We start from the raw sequence: 23947 nt of genomic DNA, 5'->3' as shown, positions 1-23947 counted from the left end.
TCATTGTAAAATTAAAATAACTTAACAATTTTCAATTCAATTGCAACAATGGCAGATTTTTCATCTGTAACAAAAAAAAATTTAAAAAATCATGCAATGCGCATCAAAATAAATGAATACTTGAGCTAAGTCACAACTGTAAAATATAAGTCAAATAACAAATTAAAAAAGTCGTTAAAAGGAATTAAAAAAAAGAAAAACTAGAGGCTCTAAAGAGCCTGTGTCGCTCACCTTGGTCTTTGTGAATATTAAACAATGGACACAGATGGATTCATGACAAAACTGTGTTTTGGTGATGGTGATGTGTTTGTAGATCTTACTTTACTAAACATTCTTGCTGCTTACAATTATCTCTATCTATAAGAGTACTTTCTGTGGAAAATGTTATTGAAAATCTTCAAATTTTAAGAAAATTGTTAAAAATTTACTATGAAGGGCCATAACTCCTTAGGGGGTCAATCGACTATTTTGGTCATAGTGACTTATTTTTAGTTCTTACTTTGCTGTTCATTATTGCTGTTTACAGTTTATCTCTATCTATAATAATATTCAAGATAACAAAAAAAACAGCAAAATTTCCTCAAAATTACCAATTCAGGGGCAGCAACCTAACAACCGATTATCCGATTCATCTGAAAATTTCTGGGCAGATAGATCGTGACCTGATCAACAATTTTACTTCCTGTCAGATTTGCTCTTAATGCTTTGGTTTTTGAGTTATAAGCCAAAAACTGCATTTTACCCCCATGTTCTATTTTTAGCCATGGCCGCCATCTTGGTTTGTTGGCCGAGTTACCCGACACATTTTTTTAACTAGATACCCCAATGATGATTATGGCTAAGTGTGGTTAAATTTGGCCCAGTAGTTTCAGAGGAGAAGATTTTTCTAAAAGATTACTAAGATTTACGAAAAATGGTTAAAAATTGACTATAAAGGACAATAACTCCTAGAGTGGTCAACTGACCATTTTGGTCATGTTCACTTATTTGTAGATCTTACTTTGCTGAACATTATTGCTGTTTACAGTTTATCTCTATCTATAATAATATTCAAGATAATAACCAAAAACAGCAAAATTTCCTTAAAATTATCAATTCAGGGGCAGCAACCCAACAACGGGTTGTTCGATTCATCTGAAAATTTCAGGGCAGATAGATCTTGACCTGATGAAAAATTTTATTCATGTCAGATTTGCTCTAAATGCTTTGGTTTTTGAGTTATAAGCCAAAAACTGCATTTTACCCCCTATGTTCTATTTTTAGCCATGGCGGCCATCTTGGTTGGTTGGCCGGGTCACGCCACACATTTTTTAAACTAGATACCCCAATGATGATTGTGGCCAAGTTTGGATTAATTTGTCCCAGTAGTTTCAGAGGAGAAGATTTTTGTAAAGGATAACTAAGATTTACTAAAAATGGTAAAAAATGGACTAAAAAGGGCAATAACTCCTAAAGGGGTCAACTGACCATTTCGGTCACGTTGACTTATTTGTAAATCTTACTTTGCTGAACATTATTGCTGTTTACAGTTTATCTCTATCTATAATAATATTCAAGATAATAACCAAAAACAGCTAAATTTCCTTAAAATTATCAATTCAGGGGCAGCAACCCAACAACAGGTTGTCCGATTCATCTGAAAATTTCAGGGCAGATAGATCTTGACCTGATAAACAATTTTACCCCTGTCAGATTTGCTCTAAATGCTTTGGTTTTTGAGTTATAAGCCAAAAACTGCATTTTACCCCTATGTTCTATTTTTAGCCATGGCGGCCATCTTGGTTGGTTGGCCGGGTCACGCCACACATTTTTTAAACTAGATACCCCAATGATGATTGTGGCCAAGTTTGGTTTAATTTGGCCCAGTAGTTTCAGAGGAGAAGATTTTTGTAAAAGTTAACGACGACGACGACGACGGACGACGGACGACGGGCGACGGACGCAAAGTGATGGGAAAAGCTCACTTGGCCCTTCGGGCCAGGTGAGCTAACAAGACAAGATGGTTTTCACATTATATGCAGCCAGCAGATCAATATATAGGTACTGAAGTTCCATAAAAATAAAAGGGGAAAACACTCATGATATAATTTAATATATATCTATTTAAGATATAATCTGTTTTAATATTGCACTAAATATCTCGCAAATTTCCATGTAAACAATGATCAATGATCCCTCAGTTAAGTTTAAAACCTAAGCTAACACATGCATGTTTATACTTAAACCAATACCATACCTTTTGAAAGTATAATAAATTGGTTAAGGCCTGTGGCATTTTTTATTCCGTTTACAATGATAACAACTAAATTTGAATTTAGTCTAGCTCTTACACAATGAATTTTCTCAGAATAAGGCCTATTTCATGTATGATTTTATTGTACGACTGTTTAATTTTTCATAAGCAAATTACTCGATTCTTCTTAAATTATGATGTTTTATAATATTTCCTCCAAATGTTATTTGTTCACTTTTTTTTATTTAATTGCCATATACATGATATACTGCCTCAGACATTTCATACATAATATTTTTGATAAAGATAAATAAGATATTCGTATAGGATACTTATAATAAAACGTAGCTTTCTTATACAAAATGATGCAGGAATTTGCTATAGAAACTGTGTACACTTACTTCAAAAAAATATACATAATCATAATAATTAATTTTAAGAACTGGACATAATGTCAATGTGCATCATACATTCAAGTATAACCTTGCAGCATTAAATATGTAGGACTCGGAGCAGTGATGGGGACGCTGAAGTGCAATGTTCCGACATCAGGTATATATAAATGGATGAATAATTGATGTGAGCAATTTCTAAGTTTTGTCGTAATATTTGATAAAATGAGAAGGACCCTTCTTAGAACTATTATATAAACCTACACGCTGAATCTTTTTTTTTTATTTCGCCTTGAACAGCTTATTTTCTGACTCCATACTACTGCGTGCTAATAAGTTTAAAAAAATCAAAATGTAAAGCCTTTTCTTTGACCTAAACACAAATTTAAAATTTTCCAAAGGCGAGGATATAAGGACTACCTTTGTCAAATTGTTATGGTGTTATTTCGTTTAAACAGCTCGTATATACATTTTGCGTTTTACTCAATGTCACAGGAAGACCATCGTACTTCGGCGTATAGTTATCAACAAGTTAACGTTACAATATCACCATCGCACTTCAGCGCATTAACCAGCGCACTTCAGCGCGACCATCGCGGTTTGGAGTACCATCGCAGTTCCGAGTTCTACAAATTTATTAGGAAAAACAATGCAATTGTATTTGAGTATAAACAGACATATATTGTATACCAACAGATTAAGTAATCATGAATTCCCTCTCAGTATATGTCACGTTCTTACACTGCATTACTTCGTCCTTATAAAATTCAACCTGGTTTTGTTTGGCTGAAATTCTATTTTATTTATCCTTTTATTATATGACCTAAAACATTGAGATATGAAAGGCTATTTCACTTTCCAGCATATTAAAGCATCCACTAAATGAGGAACTCATTGTACTGAAGAATTATTACCCTATATTCAAACCTACCTATCGTTTTCTTTTTTTAAAGCAAGATGCTAATAAATTGCATCTTTAGAAATAATTCGTAGTCTTATATCATTATAACTAGTTCATTGCACCTCTAAAAAGATTTCATATATGAAAAAGCATTGATTACATATGAAAAACAGTATGAAAGTACAGAGATAACATATAAATCATTGTCATTATTTATATATAATATGAAAACAGTATTAAGTATAAAGTCAAATGTAAACATACAGTTTAGTACTAGATGAGAAATAAGCATCTATTATACTTTTCCCTCTGGAATTCCTGGAACTTTGAGACATAAAGCTCACTCCCAAACTTTATGGAGTATAAGACTGAGTATTCAACCACTGGAGATCAAATAAATATTAACTAAATACTAAAAAATAGATAATAATTTCTCGGGACTTACTCGACATCAAATGGAACTACATTTAAACAATATATTTATATTTTGGATTTTCTTGATCAATTTAGATTTTCCAGGATTATCAATTCGGATTCTCTTGATCAATTTGGATTGTCTTAATCAATTTGGATTATCTTGATCACATAAAATAGTAACTGATGTAACTGATATCATTGTTTGTTATTAGGAATCATCTCACTGTAACATACTCTCACATACAAATTGCCCTATTAGAAAACCAATATCCTTGATATTACAAAGCGTCTTTCTAATTTTTTATACAATTAAGTGGCGGTATATTGATGTTAAAAAAATAATTAACCACACATTTCCCCCAAATGATTACACCACTGACGACGAAGCATAGATCCTCTATATCATGATTCCATGTAAATGCTATATGCTCGATGATAAACAATTAACAAAATTTGGAGATCAGCAAAAAAGTGTCATGAATGCTTCAAACACTGTCAATAAACCTCTGTATTTTTAATGAGACAATTAAGATATAAATGTTAAAATCAAAGTCCAAATTCGAAAAATAAATCCCTTTCAAATTTTACAAAATTGAATTCACTTTGAACTTAACCATTTTGAGGATAAACTATTTAATTAAACTTAAGGCTATTATAGATGTACAATCCCATTCACAGATTTAACAACTTAATTAAAGTTGTAAACATTTTACATAACAGTTTTTGCAATGTCACATCCATATTAACCCGCAACATCATTATAATATAGAGTACATACCTCAATGGTTTATATTGATTGAGGGTCGATACCATTTTTGATATCATAAACTTACATCATTACCCTTCATTATAACTTAAAAACAAATATCACGTGATATGACACATACATATTTTGATACGTTTTGATATGTTGCTAATAAAAGCACTTCAAATACAACATGCCTTAATGTTAAAACTAATTACAAATGGCCAAAATTGAGAATACAAGTAAATCGAAACATGAAGATTAATAGTAAATGATTTTATGATCTCTCTTTAAGGAGAACACTTTCTTCAACTTTTCCATTTACTTCCTCTACTTGTATAGTATCATCAATGATAATAGTCCCAGTGTTTTGATGACAGCACCAACAACGTTCAATCATCGGACCAGTCAAACAAAACAAGAACGCCAGAGCGCTAAGCAAGCCAGTAAAACGGAATGACATGTCCCAGCTCCCTGTAGCATCTTTCAACCAACCTACAATACAAAATATATCTTGTTTTTTTTATTCTGTTAGAACCTGAGATCAACACCGGTTATTGATGGAGCTCATGTTATTCAATCTTAAGGTTTTCAATGTTGTGTTTTGTTTGCTGATGTTTGCCTTTTAAGTTGTTTTTCGGTTATTTTAAATTGGCTTTGTCAGTTTGTTTTCGAGATGTGAGTTTGAATATCCTTTTAGTAGTTGTTTTCGAGATGTGAGTTTGAATATCCTTTTAGTAGTTGTTTCCTCCTAATTTCCAATATATCTAAGTTGGCAAAATTCTTTTATCACTTTTCAAAAACATGTTACCTCATTTTCTGCATTCTTACATGAACATTGTACGTGGTATTGTACGAAAATATGACTTTAAGCTTTGATTTGTCGAACTGTATTTTTCAAATATTTATATCATTTGGTAAGTTCAAACACTTGTATATTTAGAATTATAACTACTACAGCTCTTGTAATATTCTATTACCTTAAAGTGCACAAAAATATTAAGAATGTACTCTGAATTTCGATTTAGCACTTTGCTAAAGCTCTTGATTTAACTATCTATAAATATTTATGAATTTCGTCTTATAGAAATACTAAAATATACCTACCTATAATAGGTTGACTGATTAAGATTGAAAAGGCACTTGCCATTGACAAAAGACCGAATGCAGGAGAAAAATTAGCAAGCCCTACACAATCAACCATGAGGACACCCATCAAGCTCCAAAAAGATCCAGAGAAGACTCCCATAAGTACGGCATAACATAACACTGCTTCTTTGTATGGCAAATGCGGTATACAAAAAGCAATGATTGTACTAACAAACGAACACACCATAAATAAATGAGTACGTGTCATAATGTTCAAGTCAGCAAACCATCCTAAAAAAGCCCTAGCTACGATTTCAGATCCACCTAATAAGGACACAGATAATGCTATGTTCTGTTTTCCAAGTCCTAAAGATTGTATATGTCCAGGTAGTGCTACTAAGTTTCCGGCAAAATTGGCCGTTTGAAATAAAATAGCACAGAACAAAACTGTATATTTAGGATTGTAAAACAGATCTAATTTAAAGATTCTTTTTTTGGCTTCATTAAAACATCCATATTGTGTTTTTTCTGGTGTTTCAATCTTCTGAGGAGTAGCTAAAGCTAATTCTTCCTCTGCTTTTTGTTTCTTTTTCAATAACTGAGGTGGTTGTCGTAATAATAAACTTGCAGCACATGTATGGAAAAAAACTGCTCCAATAATAAGCAAGGCACCATGAAGTCCATATTTATCAATCAAAAATCTATACATATACGGAAATAAAAGACTTCCAAAACCACTAAAAGACACCATCAGTCCATTGGCTAAACTTCGTCTCTTTTTAAAATAAAAACTGATGATGGTAGTACAAGGAGCAAATATCAACCCGTAACCAGTACCTGTAGATAAAAAAAAACACTTTCAATATGCTGATTAAAAAAAAATCGCTCTCCCAACTATTTCAACCATTTTATGTTCATTTACTTTAAAAATATAATACAGTGATTTATAAAACATAACCAGTTGGTCTTTGAATGTATCTTCTAAGCCGTTATTCACGTACTTTTAATATACAGATATATGATATAAAAAAGAGCTTTCCCATATATCTCAAACTGTTGATGTGGAGGTATTTTTCGAATAAGATAATCATATGAGAATAGTTTCACATACAATTTTTCCTATTCCCATTTTTTAAGTCAAAACTGGTAAAGGGTCATTATTATGTAAGATTAAGGTGAAAAATGAACAGGTAGAATATAGTTAAAGCCAAAATAATTGAAATGTTAGGTAATGTGTTTTTTATTTGCTTAATCCAAAAAGATTTCGATAGAAGATCAAATAAAAAGAAAGGTGTCATGCAAATTGTTGTAGGTATTTGACGTTTGATATACAGGGATGTTATATTAGGTATTTGACGTTTGATATACAGGGATGTTATATTAGGTATTTGACGTTTGATATACAGGGATGTTGTATTAGGTATTTGACGTTTTATATACAGGGATGTTATATTAGGTATTTGACGTTTGATATACAGGGATGTTCTATTAGGTATTTGACGTTTGATATATGGAGATTTTATATCGATAACAAACCTGCAACAACTCCATAAGTCAAGAACAACATGTCCATCCTTGGAACAAAAGCACTTGCTGTATAGCCAATTAAAACCAGCACACTTCCTATACACATTATTAAGCGATATGTGTATTTTTCTCCAAGGAAGTTGGAAAATGGTCCTACAAATACATATTACAAAAACCATTTTGTTAAATAAATTTTCGTATAAAAGATACTTTTGCTGTTTTTACTTTCTTACATGATTATGATTAAATATACGCTAAATGTTTCTAAGAACAACGTATAGTTTAGGTGTCTCTTAAGGTAAACATATCGATGTTCCAAGAAAACGAGGTCATGATTAGAAGATTAAGATGGACATAAACTACGTAAAATCAGTTTAAATATCAAATACAGATGATGTTAAGGCAAGATAAGTTCTGCCAGTCGATTATTGGCATTATACAATCACTCTTTACAACAAATATAATTGAACTATTTCAACTTACAATAGGGCTTAATAATGAAAACTGACAGCTGAATTAGGATTTTTGTTTCAATATTTCAAAGTGTGGAGTATACACAAATGCAAATCATACAGTGACCTACAGTTGTTAACTTTTACGCTATTTAGTCTCAGGTAATGAGTTGTCTCATTTGCAATCATACCAGATTTTCATATTTGTTCATGAATATATATCGTATTCATTTGCAACCAATCGGTCTGTCCTTTGACTTTATGCGCACTCTTGCCTCTTTAAAAGGCCTTAAAATTACAGAACTCAAATTTACTGAATAATTCAGACAAGTATTATATGCTGTATTCGTCATGTAAACTAACCTAATCCCATGAAAAGCAATAAGCAAACACTTGATATCCATGCTGTGTTACCGGCGCCAGCTTCATAGTGTTCTAACAACTCCGTGTATAACACACCAAACGACTTCACACCTCCAGCGATGACTAGGTATATTATACCACAAACTGAAGATATATTTAATTAAAACTTTTGAGGTATACTTGTCTATTTAAAATTGGTTTCAACTCGTTCTTGTTGTCTTGGACAAAAAATATACATTTTCGGACAACATGCATGGCAGTTTCAAGACCACAAACTGTAGACAAAATATCATTTAATTAAAACTTCTGAAGGTACACTTGACTGTGTAAAATTGGTTTCAACTCGTTTTTGTGGTTTGGGACAATAAACATTTTTCGACAATATGGTAGTTTCGAGATAATAAAGGATTTCTTATTTGAGAATTAACTAGTATATTTATTGTTAATTTAAATTGCACCTGACTATTCATTCCTGTATACCCATTTGCAAAGGCTACATGCATAACTAAAACGATGAAATGTTAAAGTCATATGAACATACAGTAGTTTATCGATGTTATAATTTCATACATCCATGAAGAAAATAAAAACAGGGTAATAAGATATAAAAAAGAAGAATGTGTCCATAGAACACGGATGCCACACTCGCACTATCATTTTCTATGTTCAGTCGACCGTGAAATTGGGAAAACATCTCTTTTGAAAATTAGAAAGATCATAAAAAATGATATGATAGGGAACATGTGTACTAAGTTTCAACTTGTTCGGACTTCATAAACTACCTTGTTCGGACTTCATAAACTACCTTGACCAAATGCGTTTTCTGCAATCCACAACAATTGGTCACGAAATTAAATGAATCCACAGTATCTACCGTGTAACTTCACACTTAATAATCTATAAAAACTTATTAAGAAGTCTTAACAAATTATTTGAAACTAAATAGTAAATTACAAGATTTAATATATTGCATCAGTCGGTGAAGCATGAAATAATCCCATTTATATGTTGGGGTGAAAAATGTATATTATTTATAGCTAACCAATTTGCACCTGCCACGATTAATTATTATAGAAAGATAACAACCGTGTTGGGATAAATTGCGATACTGAAAACATTTTCAATTATTAAGAGGAAAAATATGTTTAGGAAAATTATTAAATAATTTAAAAAAAGTTAAATTTTTCTTATTTTTGTTCAACAAGAAATACTGGTGAAATTACCTCCCAATATCCTTGATTTTCATGTATTTGTTAAGATCCTGCTGTACAAACGGTTTAACCTACATTTCAAATAATTTAAGCATAACGGTAAGGTGCAGTAGGGGAGAAACACAATGACAAAACTTCAAACTATATGTGACGGGAAGAAAATAAAACAGTGTCCATGGGACACAGATGCCCCTTCTTATTAATATACACCAGACAATGTACTAATTCAAACCTGTTGACAATTTGTCTTTTTTTATGACATTAATTGTGTGTATGTTGTGATCATATATTGCTCGGGGTTTTGAGTTCTCGAATTGTTTAATAGCAAAGACTTATGAGGTTTCTCAAGAACCGGGTACGATGAATGTGGCGCCATCCAAATTCGAACTTGAAAAATGTTTGGTGGTAACAAGCATTGTGTATAAAGTGTGTCCAATTTTCGCCCCGCTTCATATCGGACAGCCTCTATTACAAGTCCTTCATATTGTATTGTTGTTGACTTGTTCTCGTCCTCAACAATTATGAGGGTTCGTGTTGTTTATTCTTTAGTTTTCTATGTTGTGTAATCTGTACTATTGTTTTTCTGTTTGTCTTTTTCATTTTTAGCCATGGCGTTGTCAGTTTGTTTTAGATTATGAGTTTGACTGTCACTCTGGTATCTTTCGTCCCTCTTTTATGACATATTTGCCACTGTATACTAAGCAACCTACGATCAAGCAATCAATCCATTATATAAATAAATTAATTGTATTTGAAATACAATCCATGGCTTTACAACCAATACAACGACCTTGCAATAGAACAGAATGATAAGACTCCAGAAAAAAATGAAAACATGTTTCTATATTATAACTTCATCATGTTCAATCATCGTTATCTGCGTATACTTTAATTTAAACCTCCAGTCTATCTTTTGGTCACAACATGTGATATCTATATTGTATTACAGTGTTAATTCTGTAAAACTTGGTAACGAAGTTTACAATTACCCAGGTATGAATGAATTGAAGAAGCAATAGACCCTACTTCCTAAATGTTCTAAAAAAATAACTGTATAACATTCCATATTCAAATTAAATTTTAGTTGCAAAAAATAAAAAGAAATTAGAACAACAATAGGAGTCGCTCAAATGTTTACAATTCTCGGCTTCTTAAGTGTGTGGTTTTAAAATACCCGGTCCCGGTATATGTTTTACAAGATTATATCACCTTACTATAAAAATAATACTTACATATTAAAACAACCCATGAGTATCCCCGGTCAACATCCGTGTTCTTCATAGTCACACAATAATTATTCAATGCATGGTTTTATCTGAAAACATAAAAAAAAAGATATGTGATTGTATATTAAAATATGAATCCAAACATCAAGCATTTATTGACTAAAATAGCAATGTTCTAAATATTGACAAACAAAATCTAAATACATACATTTTTACTTTTTGGCAAACGTACCGTATAAAAATATTCAGTCATTTCCTGTATGTAATTACTTGATAATTGGATGGCATATGTTCAGGAACATTTCTGTCAAGGAAATCAATTTTGATGTAATATGGTATTTTTTAAAGAAAATCTCAGGGTTAAGTATACAGACTACTAAACTTGTCATTTTATGGAGAATTATGTAACACAATCTTCAATATAACCTTCATTCAACCCAGGTAGATTTAAATTCATTCCTAATGTGATCATCAGCAAATCTATATAAAGTCATTTTAAGTCAAATATTAATACAAGTCTCCTATATTTCGTTCTATTTGTGTTCTTACTACACTTCTTATAAAAAAAACTTATATTTTACAGTGATGATATTTTATTGGGAATATAAGGGAAAGGTTATCATGTTTTACAGTAACGAATATTAAAATGGGTACACTAGGGAGAGGTCGTCCTGGTTTTTTTTAACAGTAATTCATGCAATTGGATGTTTCTAAGTCTGTTAAATTTAATATAATACTATGGTTAATAGCTATCAAAGGTACCAGGCTTATAATTTAATACGCCAAACGCGCGTTTCGTCAACATAAGACTCATCAGTGACGCTCAGATCAAAATAGTTATAAAGCCAAACAAGTTAAAAGTTGAAGAGCATTCGGGACCCAAAATTCCAAAAAGTTGTGCCATATACCATTAAAATATATGTTAATCACCGTTTTTACCTATACAAGAATGAGTTTTTGTGGATCGAATCAGTCAATCAAATGATGTACCTTTGTTTAACTTTCAATGTTGACATTCTTTTCCTGAACACGTATAATACATCTCTAGCTTAGGGGTTTAATTGAGGGTATCATGAATACGGATTAAATGAGATCCAATTGTTCAATTGCAAGTGAATAATTCGTCATCGCTGTTTCCTAGCTTGCGACAAAATTAAGCCATATTGGCTGCTTAAAGCGAATAATTTTTCACTATTTTACTTTAATTGATTATTTAACAAAACAAAAAACTTTTTTTTATATATCTCGTACACTATTTTTGAATATTTTAGATATTAACCTGATAACGTAATTGCAACATTCGGACGAACAGACACACAGACCAAAAACAGATTCCGCGTCTATCGAAACATAGTCTCTCATAATTCTTTTAAAGTTTGGTACATACATATATTTAATTGTTTTAACTATGTTTACTGTATAATTAATTTTATAATTGTATCTTGTTTTAATCATATTGTATGTGGTGAGAATTTAATAAACAATTAAATCTGAATCTGAATCTATCGTAATAAGGGCAAACAAATACGCTAAATATCTGAATATATATAATACAATACTATTTGTTTGCTCTGTAAAAAATATCACAGGGCATTAGACATATGAATCCAAGCTAATTAAAAAAAAGGAAAAAAAAACATTTTTGATTACCAAATTAGGTATAGCATGGATAGTGATTGAAGAGCCTTTGTTGAGCAATATATAACGATTTTTGTCGTTGTTAATTTAGAGAGGCGAAATAAAACAAAGGGATAAGTCCAAACTAACAATACCATTGCAAAAAACGACGTAAAGACAAACCACAGTTCACAAAACAAACCATAGAATACTAAAACTAGAGGCTCTAAAGAGCCTGTGTCGCTCACTTTGTTCTATGTGAATATTTAACAAAGGACACAGTAGGATTCATGACAAAATTGTGTTTTGGTGATTGTGATTTGTTTGTAGATCTTACTTTTCTAAACTTTCTTGCTGCATACAATTATATTTATCTATAATGAACTTGGCCCAGTCGTTTCAGTAAAAAAATGTTAGTGATAATTTACAAATTTTATGAAAATTGTTAAAAATTGACTATTAAGGGCAATTACTCCTTAGGGGGTCAATTGACCATTTTGGTCATGTTGACTTATTTTTTTTTGTCTTACTTTGCTGTACATTATTGCTGTTGACAGTTTATCTCTATCTATAATAATAACAAAAAACGGAAACATTTCCTTAAAATTACCAATTCAGGGTCAGTAACCTAACAACCAGTTATCCGATTCATCTGAAAATTCCAGGGCAGATAGATGTGGACAACATTTTACCCCTATGTTCTATCTTTAGCCATGGCGGCCATCTTGGTTGGTTGGCCGAGTCACAGGACACATTTTTTAAACTAGAAACCCCAATGATGATTGTGGCCAAGTTTGGTTTAATTTGGCCCAGAAGTTTAAGAGAAGAAGATTTTTCTAAAAGAATACTAAGATTTACGAAAAATGGTTAAAATTGACTATAAAGGGCAACAACTCCAAAAGGGGTCAACTGACCATTTTGGTCATGTTCACTTATTTGTAAATCTTACTTTGCTGAACATTATTGTTGTTTACAGTTTATCTCTATGTATAATAATATTCAAGATAATAACCAACCAGATGCTCCGCAGGGCGCAGCTTTATACGACCCCCCCCCCCCCCCCACCACCACCACCACCACCACCATTTTTTTCACATCCCCCTTTCCCTTTTTCCAAAACTGACCTCAATTCAAATTTATAACAATAACTACTCATTTAAATACATCAAAAAATATTAAAATGTAACAAAAGGTGCTTGTTATCACTGAATGGTAAAGATTGTTTTAATTTATCAGTTGGTAGTAAAAGTGAATATACATTGTATATTGAATAAAACAATGATTTAAGTTGATTCAACTACTATTCTGGACAAAGAAAGATAACTCCAATTGAAAATTTCTTGCTATTGCACAATATTGTGCAATTAGATATTTCTTGCTATTGCCCAATACTGTGCAATTGAAAATATTTGCTATTGCACAATACTGTGCAATTGAAGATTTCTTGCTATTGCGCAATACTGTGCAATTGAAAATTTCTTGCTAAGGCACAATACTGTGCAATTGAAGATCTCTTGCTATTGCTGAATACTGTGCAATTGAAAATTTCTTGCTATTGAACATACTTAATATAATAATTTTGGATCCTGATTTGAACCAACTTGAAAACTGGGCCCATAATCAAAAATCTAAGTACATGTTTAGATTCAGCATATCAAAAAAGCCCAAGAATTGTTTAAATCAAACTTAGTTTAATTTTTGACCCTTTGGACTTTAATGTAGACCAATTTGAAAACGGGACCAAAAATTAAGAATCTACTTACACAGTTAGATTTGGCATATCAAAGAACCCCAATTATTCAATTTTTGATGAAATCAAACAAAGTTTAATTTTGGACCCTGATTTGGACCAACTTGAAAACTGGGCCAATAATCAAAAATCTAAGTACATTTTTAGATTCAGCATATCAAAGAACCCCAAGGATTCAATTTTTGTTAAAATCAAACTAAGTTTAATTTTGGACCCTTTGGACCTTAATGTAGACAAATTTGAAAACGGGACCAAAAATAAAGAATCTACATACACAGTTAGATTCGGCATATCAAAGAACCCTAATTATTCAATTTTCGATGAAATCAAACACAGTTCAATTTTGGACCCTTTGGGCCACTTATTCCTAAACTGTTGGGACCAAAACTCCCAAAATCAAACCCAACCTTCCTTTTATGGTCATAAACCTTGTGTTTAAATTTCTTAGATTTCTATTTACTTATACTAAATGGTGCGAAAACCAAGAATAATGCTTATTTGGACCCCTTTTTGGACCCTAATTCCTAAACTGTTGGAATCAAAACTCCCAAAATCAATACCAACCTTCCTTTTGTGGTCATAAACCTTGTCTCAAAATTTCATAGATTTCTATTTACTTAAACTAAAGTTATAGTGCGAAAACCAAGAAAATGCTTATTTGGGCCCTTTTTGGCCCCTAATTCCTAAAATGTTGGGACAAAAACTCAAAAAATCAATCCCAACCTTCCTTTTGTGGTCATAAACCTTGTTTTAAAATTTCATAGATTTCTATTCACTTTTACTAAAGTTAGAGTGCGAAAACTAAAAGTATTCGGACGACGACGACGACGACGCAGACGACGACTCCAACGTGATACCAATATACGACCAAAAAATTTTCAATTTTTGCGGTCGTATAAAGAACAGCAAAATTTCCTTAAAATTACCAATTTAGTGGCAGCAACCCAACAACAGATTCTCTGATTCATCTGAAAATTTCAGGGCAGATTGACCTTGACCTGATAAACAATTTTACTCCATGTCAGATTTACTCTAAATGCTTTGGTTTCAGAGATATTAGCCAAAATCTACATTTTACCCCTATGTTCTATTTTTAGCCATGACGGCCATCTTGGTTGGTTGGCCGGGTCACCGGACACATTTTTTAAACTAGATACCCCAATGATGATTGTAGCCAAGTTTGGTTAAATGTGACCCAGTAGTTTCAGAGATGAAGATTTTTGTAAAAGTTAACAGACGACGCCGGACGACGACGCCGGACGACGACGCCGGACGACGGAGGCAAAGTGATGAGAAAAGCTCACTTGGCCCTTCGGACCAGGTGAGCTAAAGAAACTGAGCAACACAAACCCCAATGCAATTAAAACCCTGGTGGTTTATCTCCTCAAGGATAAGCAGATATGTCCACCCGTCGTTTAATGTGTAACCGCAAATCCGGCAACTTTAAGTTAGAGCACATTTTAGGACAGGATTGTGGTTTCGATAATAGGAATCAATGTAGTTTGTGAAACAGTTATTTTATAGCTCGTGGTTTATTATCTCCTTGTAATCAGCCATCCTCTATCAGAGAAATCATAATGGGAAATGCAAAGTCTGTTATCGTCTTTACTTAGGCACTAAGACCATTTTGGGTTATTTTAGTTTGATTTGTCATTTTTTTTTGTGATATTAACTTTAAAACGATTATTGTCAGGGCTTGGTCGATCAACTTTCATTATCGATGATAACCAGTTGATACAGTTGCAGATATCTACATATCATTATTAAGATTATTAGACACTGACATGAAGATCTTCTATCCAACACAACCGATGAAGGGCCCTATTATGTTTTCCGACAAACCCAACGATACCCGGCCGTATTCAGTTCAATAAACACATGCAGACGCGGGTCAAAAAGATCTTTGGTTCATGGAAACTGTACTGTATTGGTATCTGTTGTTATAGAGAAGTCTGTGGTCACATCCAAGGCTAAACTTATGCTCAACAGATACTAGTAAACAGAAACTAATCTGGCACATTGATTCACATGAGCTCGTTTAATGTGTAAGAGAATGGTTTTACTGTCTGCAGCGGTCGCTATCATATATAGGTATTTTATATAGAATATCGATAATTAACTTGACCAGTGGTTGGTTCAGCTGTAACAACTGAGATGTCTATGATGGAATGAGACACATGTATCCGATGTCAGTTTACGTCTTATCTAGGTGTTATTCTTTAGAGTTTGTTAACTATTCGTGATTAGGTCTGTTTCAAAAATTAAGGGATACATTAAGGTTTAACTTTCTGTCTGGCTGCTTCATCTTTCTCTGAACCAATATTGTCGTAGTTCACTATGACGTCATAGTTCATTAGTCGACATTTAGGTTGAGTGATGATATCAGTTACTCAGCTACTATAATGATAGGTGAACTACATGTGTGAATACAATTATTGTAAAGTTTGCATGTGTAGGGTCGGTCCCTGGCCTTGACCTCATTTCTTCATGGATATTTGATACTATTAAAGTAATACAACATTGAAAGTAAAATAAGTAATTTAGGCACCAATCTATATGAAATTGGAATTTTCTGCTTTTTTCAAGCATCCAGAATTTTAAAAAGTTAGAACAAATCAGCTCCATTAGGAAAAGGGCATACAAAACATTGTATGAACAGAACAACCAAAAAAACCTTGAAAGTCAACCTTTTGGAAGGAATTATTTGAAATAAAAAAAATCTGTAAAAAGCAAATAAGTCTTAAATAAACGCAACAGTAGTATACCGCTTGTCGAAAGTCATATCGATTTAGGGACAACAAATCCGGGTTACAAACTAAAACCGAGGGATACACATCAACTATAAGATGAAAACAACGAAACAACAGAAATACATAAATGCCACAACAAACCAAACAACAATGTAACACACACAGAAGCGAACTATAAGAAAACAACTGCCATTTTCCTGACTTGGTACAGGACATTTTAAGATTAAATGGTGGGTTAACATGGTTAAACCTGGTTTTGTGGTTAGCCAAACTTCATGCTTTTTTGGCAATGTCAAATAAGATTTTAAAAACAAGTATATAGTGCAATATTCATCAAGTAGACAGAAATCGTTGTTTCATTTACTCTAGATCTTAATTGGTTTTGTTCTCATTGACATTTTTCTAAGATGGTGTGCATTCAATGCTGGTAATTTCCAATGCAAACATTTCTACCAAACTTATAGTTTTCTAGATTATACGCAAAAAAAAACGATATTTAGTCAAAATTTGTTTTGAAAGGCAATGTAGGAATCATCACAAAGTTTTTGTCATACTGGCATTTAAATCTTGTAAATGGTTTACATGTTTGCTCTGTGCAAATTTGATCTATCTATTACAGTTAAAATATTTAAACAGGCAAATAGTTTTTAAGACATAACCAGATACTCCGCAGGGCGCAGCTTTATACGACCGCAGAGATCGAATCCTGAACAGTTGGGGCAAGTATGGACACAACATTTAAGCTTGATACAGCTCTGAATTTGGATTGTGATTAAATAGTTTATACAACATAGGTTTCTGACACAGAATGAATGTGGTCTAAAAACTTAAACTTAATCAAAGAGCAGATTGTTCTGAAGGATACGATTGCCATTGTTTTCATTGACACATGTATACATGTAGCTGGATAATATTATTTTCAAAACTAATTCAACTGCACATGTAAAATGTAATTTACGTAACTGAATAGTTACAAAATAGCCAATCCCGGATACAAGTGTATGAACAATGTACTTAGGCCTATTGTGTTTTATTTTTGTACCATTAATTCCAAGTTTACTTTCCACAGTAGTCACTGAAACTCAGAGTGATAGAAGGTATTTCACATCGTATCTTATCACCTATTTTCCTACGTTAATTCTAGGAAGAACCCTTATTCATAACTTAAATATTTCATTTCCTTTGGGTCAGTGGTCATGTCTCCTTTCCGTACACATTCCTCGGTTTAAATTGCGATCATTTTTAATATAATACGACGTTTATCGACAGAACGAGTTAATTTTTCTCGACGTGTTTTGATTCAGAATTGACGTAAGTTGCTTCCTGACGGGAAACGATAATATGGAAGACTCTATTTCGTCTGAAAGGGTGTTGAGTTACACCTTTACGATGTGGACTACATTTATTTTAATTTAAATGATGCATATGATTTAAAATTATCCAACAACAATAACCCTTAATAGCAGAGATACATAGAAAGGATCACATGAGTTTTAAATTAATCAATTGAGTGGGGACTCCTGAGCAACCATTCAATCTTGTACCCCTTGGAGTCAAGAAAACTTTACGCATGCGCATAATTACCTAAACAAACCCTGGAGCAAGAAAGTATATTAAATGTTATATTAAACGACCTAGACGGTTCTCTATTTCTTTATAGAAGTATCAGTTTCATAACAGTGACATATAAGAAAAACTCCACTTCAGTTCTTATGTGACAGAAATAGATTTATCAGAATTCAGAGAACTCTCGCATTTTTATCAAAATTGGGGAATTCCCTCTCACGTGTTTCTAAATTTATAAAAACACTAATTATAAATACTGCTTAATTCTGATATTCCGTGTTGTTAAAAACACGCATATAAGTCAAGGGAAATATCAAACATGAAGATTATGAAAAGAACATTATAGGAAAGTTGATTAAGTTCAATCCTTTGTTTTTTTTACATTTTAAAGCAAGGCAATCATAAGAATCTGAGATGTTTCTTAATGTTTAGAATAAAGCGGTTGACGAGAGGGCAAGGCCCTGAGTCAATGGTATAAGTCTACAGATTGCTTGAAAGCAGTCGTATCCCAAAAACTTAAAAATTTTAAATAGGACATTTACCTTTTATGGTCCAATATCCCAAATCTAAATGCATGGTAAGATTCAACATATCATATAACCCCAAGAGTTCAATTTTTTATGAAATCAAATAATGTTCAATTTTAGACCCTTAAGACCTCATTGTGGACCAATTTGATAACCGGCGCAAAATATTAAAAATCTAAATACATGGTAATAGATTCAGCATATTGAAGAACCCCATATAATCAATTTTTGTTAAAATCAAACAAAGTTTAATTTTGGACCCGGATTTGGACCAACTTGAAAACTGGGCCCATAATCAAAAATCTAAGTACATGTTTAGATTTAGCATATCAAAGAACCCCAAGAATTCAATTTTTGTTAAAACAAAACTTAGTTTTAGTTTAATTTTGGACCCTTTGGACCTTAATGTAGACGGATTTGAAAACAGGACCAAAAATTAAGAACCTAAAAACACAGTTAGATTTGGCATATCAAAGAACCCCAATAATTCATTTTTTGATGAAATCAAACAAAGTTTAATTTTGGCCCCTTTTGGCCCCTAAATCCTTAACTGTTGGGACCAAAACTCCCAAAACCAATCCCAACCTTCCTTTTGTGGTTATTAACCTTATCTTCAATTTTCATAGATTTCTGTTTAGTTATACTAAAGTTATTGTACGAAAACCAAGAAAAATGCTTATTTGGGCCCTTTTTAGCCCCTAATTCCTAAACTTTTAGGACCAAAACTCCCAAAATCAATCCTAGCCTTCCTTTTATGGTCATAAACCTTGTGTTTAAATTTCATAGATTTCTATTTACTTATTCTAAAGTTATATAAACCAAATGTCTTCGGACGATGACGACGACGCCAACGTCATACCAATATACGACCAAAACTTTTTTGCGGTCGTATAAAAATTAGTACAAAATTATCATTAATGGTCAATAAGTCATATAAATAATCATCCAATGATTCAGTCATACTGCCATTATTATGGATCTTTTTACTGTCTACAGTTTCTTATTAGTCATTCAATAGTTTCAATCATTTCAGCATTTTTTTTCAAATCTGGTTTTGCTTACCTATGTTTGTGTAGTGTTTTATCTATTTATTAAAATTAACAAGAATTAGTTAAGAATTAGTCAAAAATTAGAAAAATTGTCCCGATAATAGCCTAAGAACAAAAAATAGTCCAAAGTTTGGATGAAATTGATCTTGTAGATGAAGAGAAAAAAAAACAATTAAAACTATGGACCATAGGACCAAGCAAACCATTAATTTATAAACATGATAAAGAAATAAACATGTGAAAAAATCATCATCAAGTAGAAAAAAAATCAACCAAAATCAATCTAATTATGTTTATATATTTTATTTAAGATTTTCCAGTGTTTGAAGTTCCATTAGATGCTATTTTTAAATTTCTGGCATCTTGAGGTATCAGATTTGGTATACCATTAATAATTGGATATGCTACTTGAATCTCATCACAAACCAGCTCATTATTATCTTTGTCATACCTGCAAAGAGAACAGGACAGTTTGTAATGACAATCAATAACACTCCACATTTATTTGCCCATTTTATTTTCTTATTTGATGCATTTAAACAATAAGCATCTATTATTTTTTTAAATGAAATGCATTTCCTGATAGTATTCAATAACTGAACTACTGTTGACATTTTCTGTCATGGTTTTAACATGTTTGGGTTTAGGTTGACAAAACAATTTGACAGAATCATAATTCTTGTGCGACTAAAAAAAGAATAATGAATAATTGTATGTAACAAGATGGTTTTTGAAACAGATTTGGCCCTGCAAAATTCATCAAAATTAAAACTTTACATGATACCATTACTCATATGCTTTAACTAAAGAAGAAAAGCTTTACAGGAACTATAGGCTCTCAAGAGCCTGTATCGCTCACCTGATTTACTTGGGTTTTTGAAATCATATAAAAAAAGATATAATTTGGCTACAAAGTATCAACAATTGGCAAGCACCTCAAAAGGAAAGGAACAAACATGTTTGGTTTCATTCAATTCAGTGGTTCTCTAAAAATAGAAATTTGTATGCATTTCCCCTAGGGTCCTATGTTAAACTAAGTCCAAGGCTGGCGGCCATCTTGGATGATGAATCAGCTACAAAGTAACAATACTTGGTCAGTACCTCATAAGGAACATTCGTGCTATGTTTGGTTTCATTCCACTCAGTGGTTCTCTAAAAGAAGATATTTGTATGCATTTCCCATAGGGTCCTATATTAAACTAAGTCCCCTGCTGTCGGCCATCTTGGATGATGGATCAGCTACAAAGTAACAACACTTGGTCAGTACCTCATAAGGAACATTCATGCCATGTTTGGTTTTATTCCATTCAGTGGTTCTCTAAAAGAAATCATTTGTGTGCATTTCCCATAGGGTCCTATGTTAAACTAAGTCCCCCCCTGGCGGCCATCTTGGATGATGGATCAGCTACAAAGTAACAACACTTGGTCAGCACCTCATAAGGAACATTCATGCTATGTTTGATTTCATTCCATTCAGTGGTTCTCTAAAAGAAGTCATTTGTATGCATTTCCCATAGGGTCCTATATTAAACTCACTTGGCCCTTTGGGCCAGGTGAGCAAAAAATGAAAATATGCTATGCCTTAATGACCAAATTTTATTGTTATGTCATTCCCAAGATTAGACATATTTGTAAGAACATTCTGGCACAAACACCACCCATTTAATTATATAACTACACTATATACAACTATTCAGATATCTTTTTTGGTGACAGTTGTTCTTTTCCAAACGAACGTATGAAGGAACAAACTAACAAACGAAATGAATAAATGAATGAATGAATATTTAGTCCCTCCATGTATATGAAGATTTTATATACAAAAAGAAAACAGGTAAATATTTACACAATAAACATATAAAACAAAATATTATAAATTTTGAGATAAATACACAATGAAAAAATATATACATATTTAGATAGACACATAGTACACAGATACACTTTACCTGTATACACAACAGAAAATGTGTTTAAATCAATGTCTATTCAAAATTCAAAATTCAACTGTTTTCAAATAATATATGCATGTCTGAATTTTTTAAACATAGGGTAAACATGTTTTACTATGTAATACATCATTCAGGACCAAACTATAGGACCGAGATCCTATAATACTGTATTTTTAACAGCTCCTAAAAGTAGTTCTTGTTCCTTGTTCTGGTACTTACCGTAATGCAATGTCAGGTTATATTAGTGTGTATACTAGTCCAGGGACACTTTGTTTATTGTCCTCATACAAAATGTACTAACATGACTAACGTTATATTGGGATAGGACACTTTTCATTAAACATACAAGCTCTTACCTTAATTTAGTTTTTGATAATGGACACACAACAAACTCTAGCATAGATTCATCAAATTCTGTAGTTGAAGTTGCCTCTCTGTAACCATTTAAAAGACATGATGATGTGGAAAACTTTGATTGAACACCAATTATGTTGTGTGTGAAGACTTTTCCTATAAATACAGAGTACAATGATTTTGTAATGAACAAAAGCTTTACAGCCATGGCAGCAGAATATATATCTTTTGAGAAAAATAATGAACTAAAAACAAATTTAATCAAATTAACCATGATAACATGTCTCTCTTGCTTTCTGGCAAAATAAAAAAAGAATGTTATAAACTGTTATTTAATGAATAAATATATAATAAACAGATGATAAATATAAGAGTGGATTATGTACAAGCCGTCAATGACCTAATATGGTATATGCACAGCCATTAAATTTTACATGAGGTTTCACCATAGGTTGTTCCCATTAAAAATTTACTGACTGTGCACATAGGTCGCCAACATTAACATGCTGCATCGATGGACTATGGAAAATAAGTATCCTATAGACTGTGGTCGAGTGGTGTAGAGCTCTGGACATGAGGATAAGCAATTGGTGTTGTAGTGTATCAAAGGTGTGAGTTGGAATCCCACTGAGCATGCTGAGGGACAGACAAAAATTTGTCAGCAGAAAACTCTAACACTGTTGGGTGTAATTATAAAACATCTGAATAATAGTCAACGATTTTTTCCACTAGGGCGCTGGATCTTTTCGAGTAAAGATACATGTACACAATAAATAAATTATATAAACGCCTAAAAAGTGTACACAACAACACCAATAACAAAAAAAACAATCATATTATTTACTGATAAAGGATATTTATTAATAATTACATTTATAGTTCCTTTTTTTGTTATTGTTGTTGTGTACAATTTTTATATATATATATTAGTACGACGTTAGATAAAAACTGACATGGAAAGGTAACACCCGGCCACCGAAAGCTTCATTTTTATGAAGCCCAGGTGATCGTGTGGTCTAGAGCACTGGTTACAGTGCAGTCGATTTGGTGTCACGATATCTCAGTAGTATGGGTTCGAATCCCGGCAAGGGAAAAACTAAAAATGTTAAATTTACAGATCTAACATTGTTGGGTCGATGTTTAAACGAGTTGTATATAATGTTAGATGTGTAAATTTGCTTTCACAAGTTATTTTGTTCTTCCCTCGCCAGGATTCAAACCAATGCTTCTGAGATATCATGACACCAAATCGCCTGCACTGTAACCGGCGCGCTAAACCACATGACCAACATGACCAACTGGGCTTCATATATATATATATATAAACTAGTCTAAATTGAAAAATATGTTCAAACCTATGATTGCGTTGGATAAAAACCGCAATTTTTATACGTGTGCATGTAAAACAAATTTCGTTGTAGAAGGGTCTAAATACAGGCAATATAGGAAAGGTGTACTGACATAAGTGGTCTCTAAACACATTAACTGCAAATGGAGCTTTGTTAGTAGAAGCCATATTAATTATGTGTATCAGTGAGAAAAACGTAAAAGCATAAAAATATAGTATATATACCAATACACATAATTAACAGCGCCTGGTGATGTTTCATAGCCTGACTGGTTTCGGTCCAAAAAGGACCTTCATCACAGGCAGAATGGTGGATTAATATTTGCACCCTATTTATATATTATGGTAACCGGCGGTTGTCAATTAACCGGCGGTTCAGATAAACCGGCTGTTAAGTTAACCAGCGGTTCAGATTTAACCAGCAGTTCAGAGGGTCTAAATACAGCACAAACAACATTTTCCAAAAGACCAAAAAAGT

The 23947-nt window shown here is 32.4% G+C and overlaps 1 protein-coding gene across 2 annotated transcripts; it reads right to left on the bottom strand.

Moving 5' to 3' along the window:
* Positions 1–3562: 3562 nt before the first annotated feature.
* On the bottom strand, positions 3563–22255 carry LOC139523082 (monocarboxylate transporter 14-like). Of its 2 annotated transcripts, none has more exons than XM_071316845.1 (6): positions 22124–22255; positions 10563–10645; positions 8120–8263; positions 7314–7457; positions 5796–6614; positions 3563–5183 (listed from the first exon to the last, which is right to left on the bottom strand). In XM_071316845.1, the coding sequence occupies exons 2-6, from the start codon at positions 10609–10611 to the stop codon at positions 4966–4968; spliced, it is 1374 nt and encodes a 457-aa protein (XP_071172946.1). In that variant the 5' UTR covers positions 10612–10645; positions 22124–22255; the 3' UTR covers positions 3563–4965. The 2 variants fall into 2 exon arrangements, with proteins under 2 accessions (XP_071172946.1, XP_071172947.1); XM_071316846.1 differs by lacking the exon at positions 22124–22255 and adding an exon at positions 10789–10926.
* Between the last annotated feature and the right edge of the window lie 1692 nt (positions 22256–23947).

The sequence above is a fragment of the Mytilus edulis genome, chromosome 5 (assembly GCF_963676685.1).
Source record: "Mytilus edulis chromosome 5, xbMytEdul2.2, whole genome shotgun sequence".
Taxonomy (NCBI): domain Eukaryota; kingdom Metazoa; phylum Mollusca; class Bivalvia; order Mytilida; family Mytilidae; genus Mytilus; species Mytilus edulis.
The sequence above is the reverse complement of the archived record's forward strand: the minus strand, read 5'-3'. Positions and strand labels throughout refer to the sequence as shown.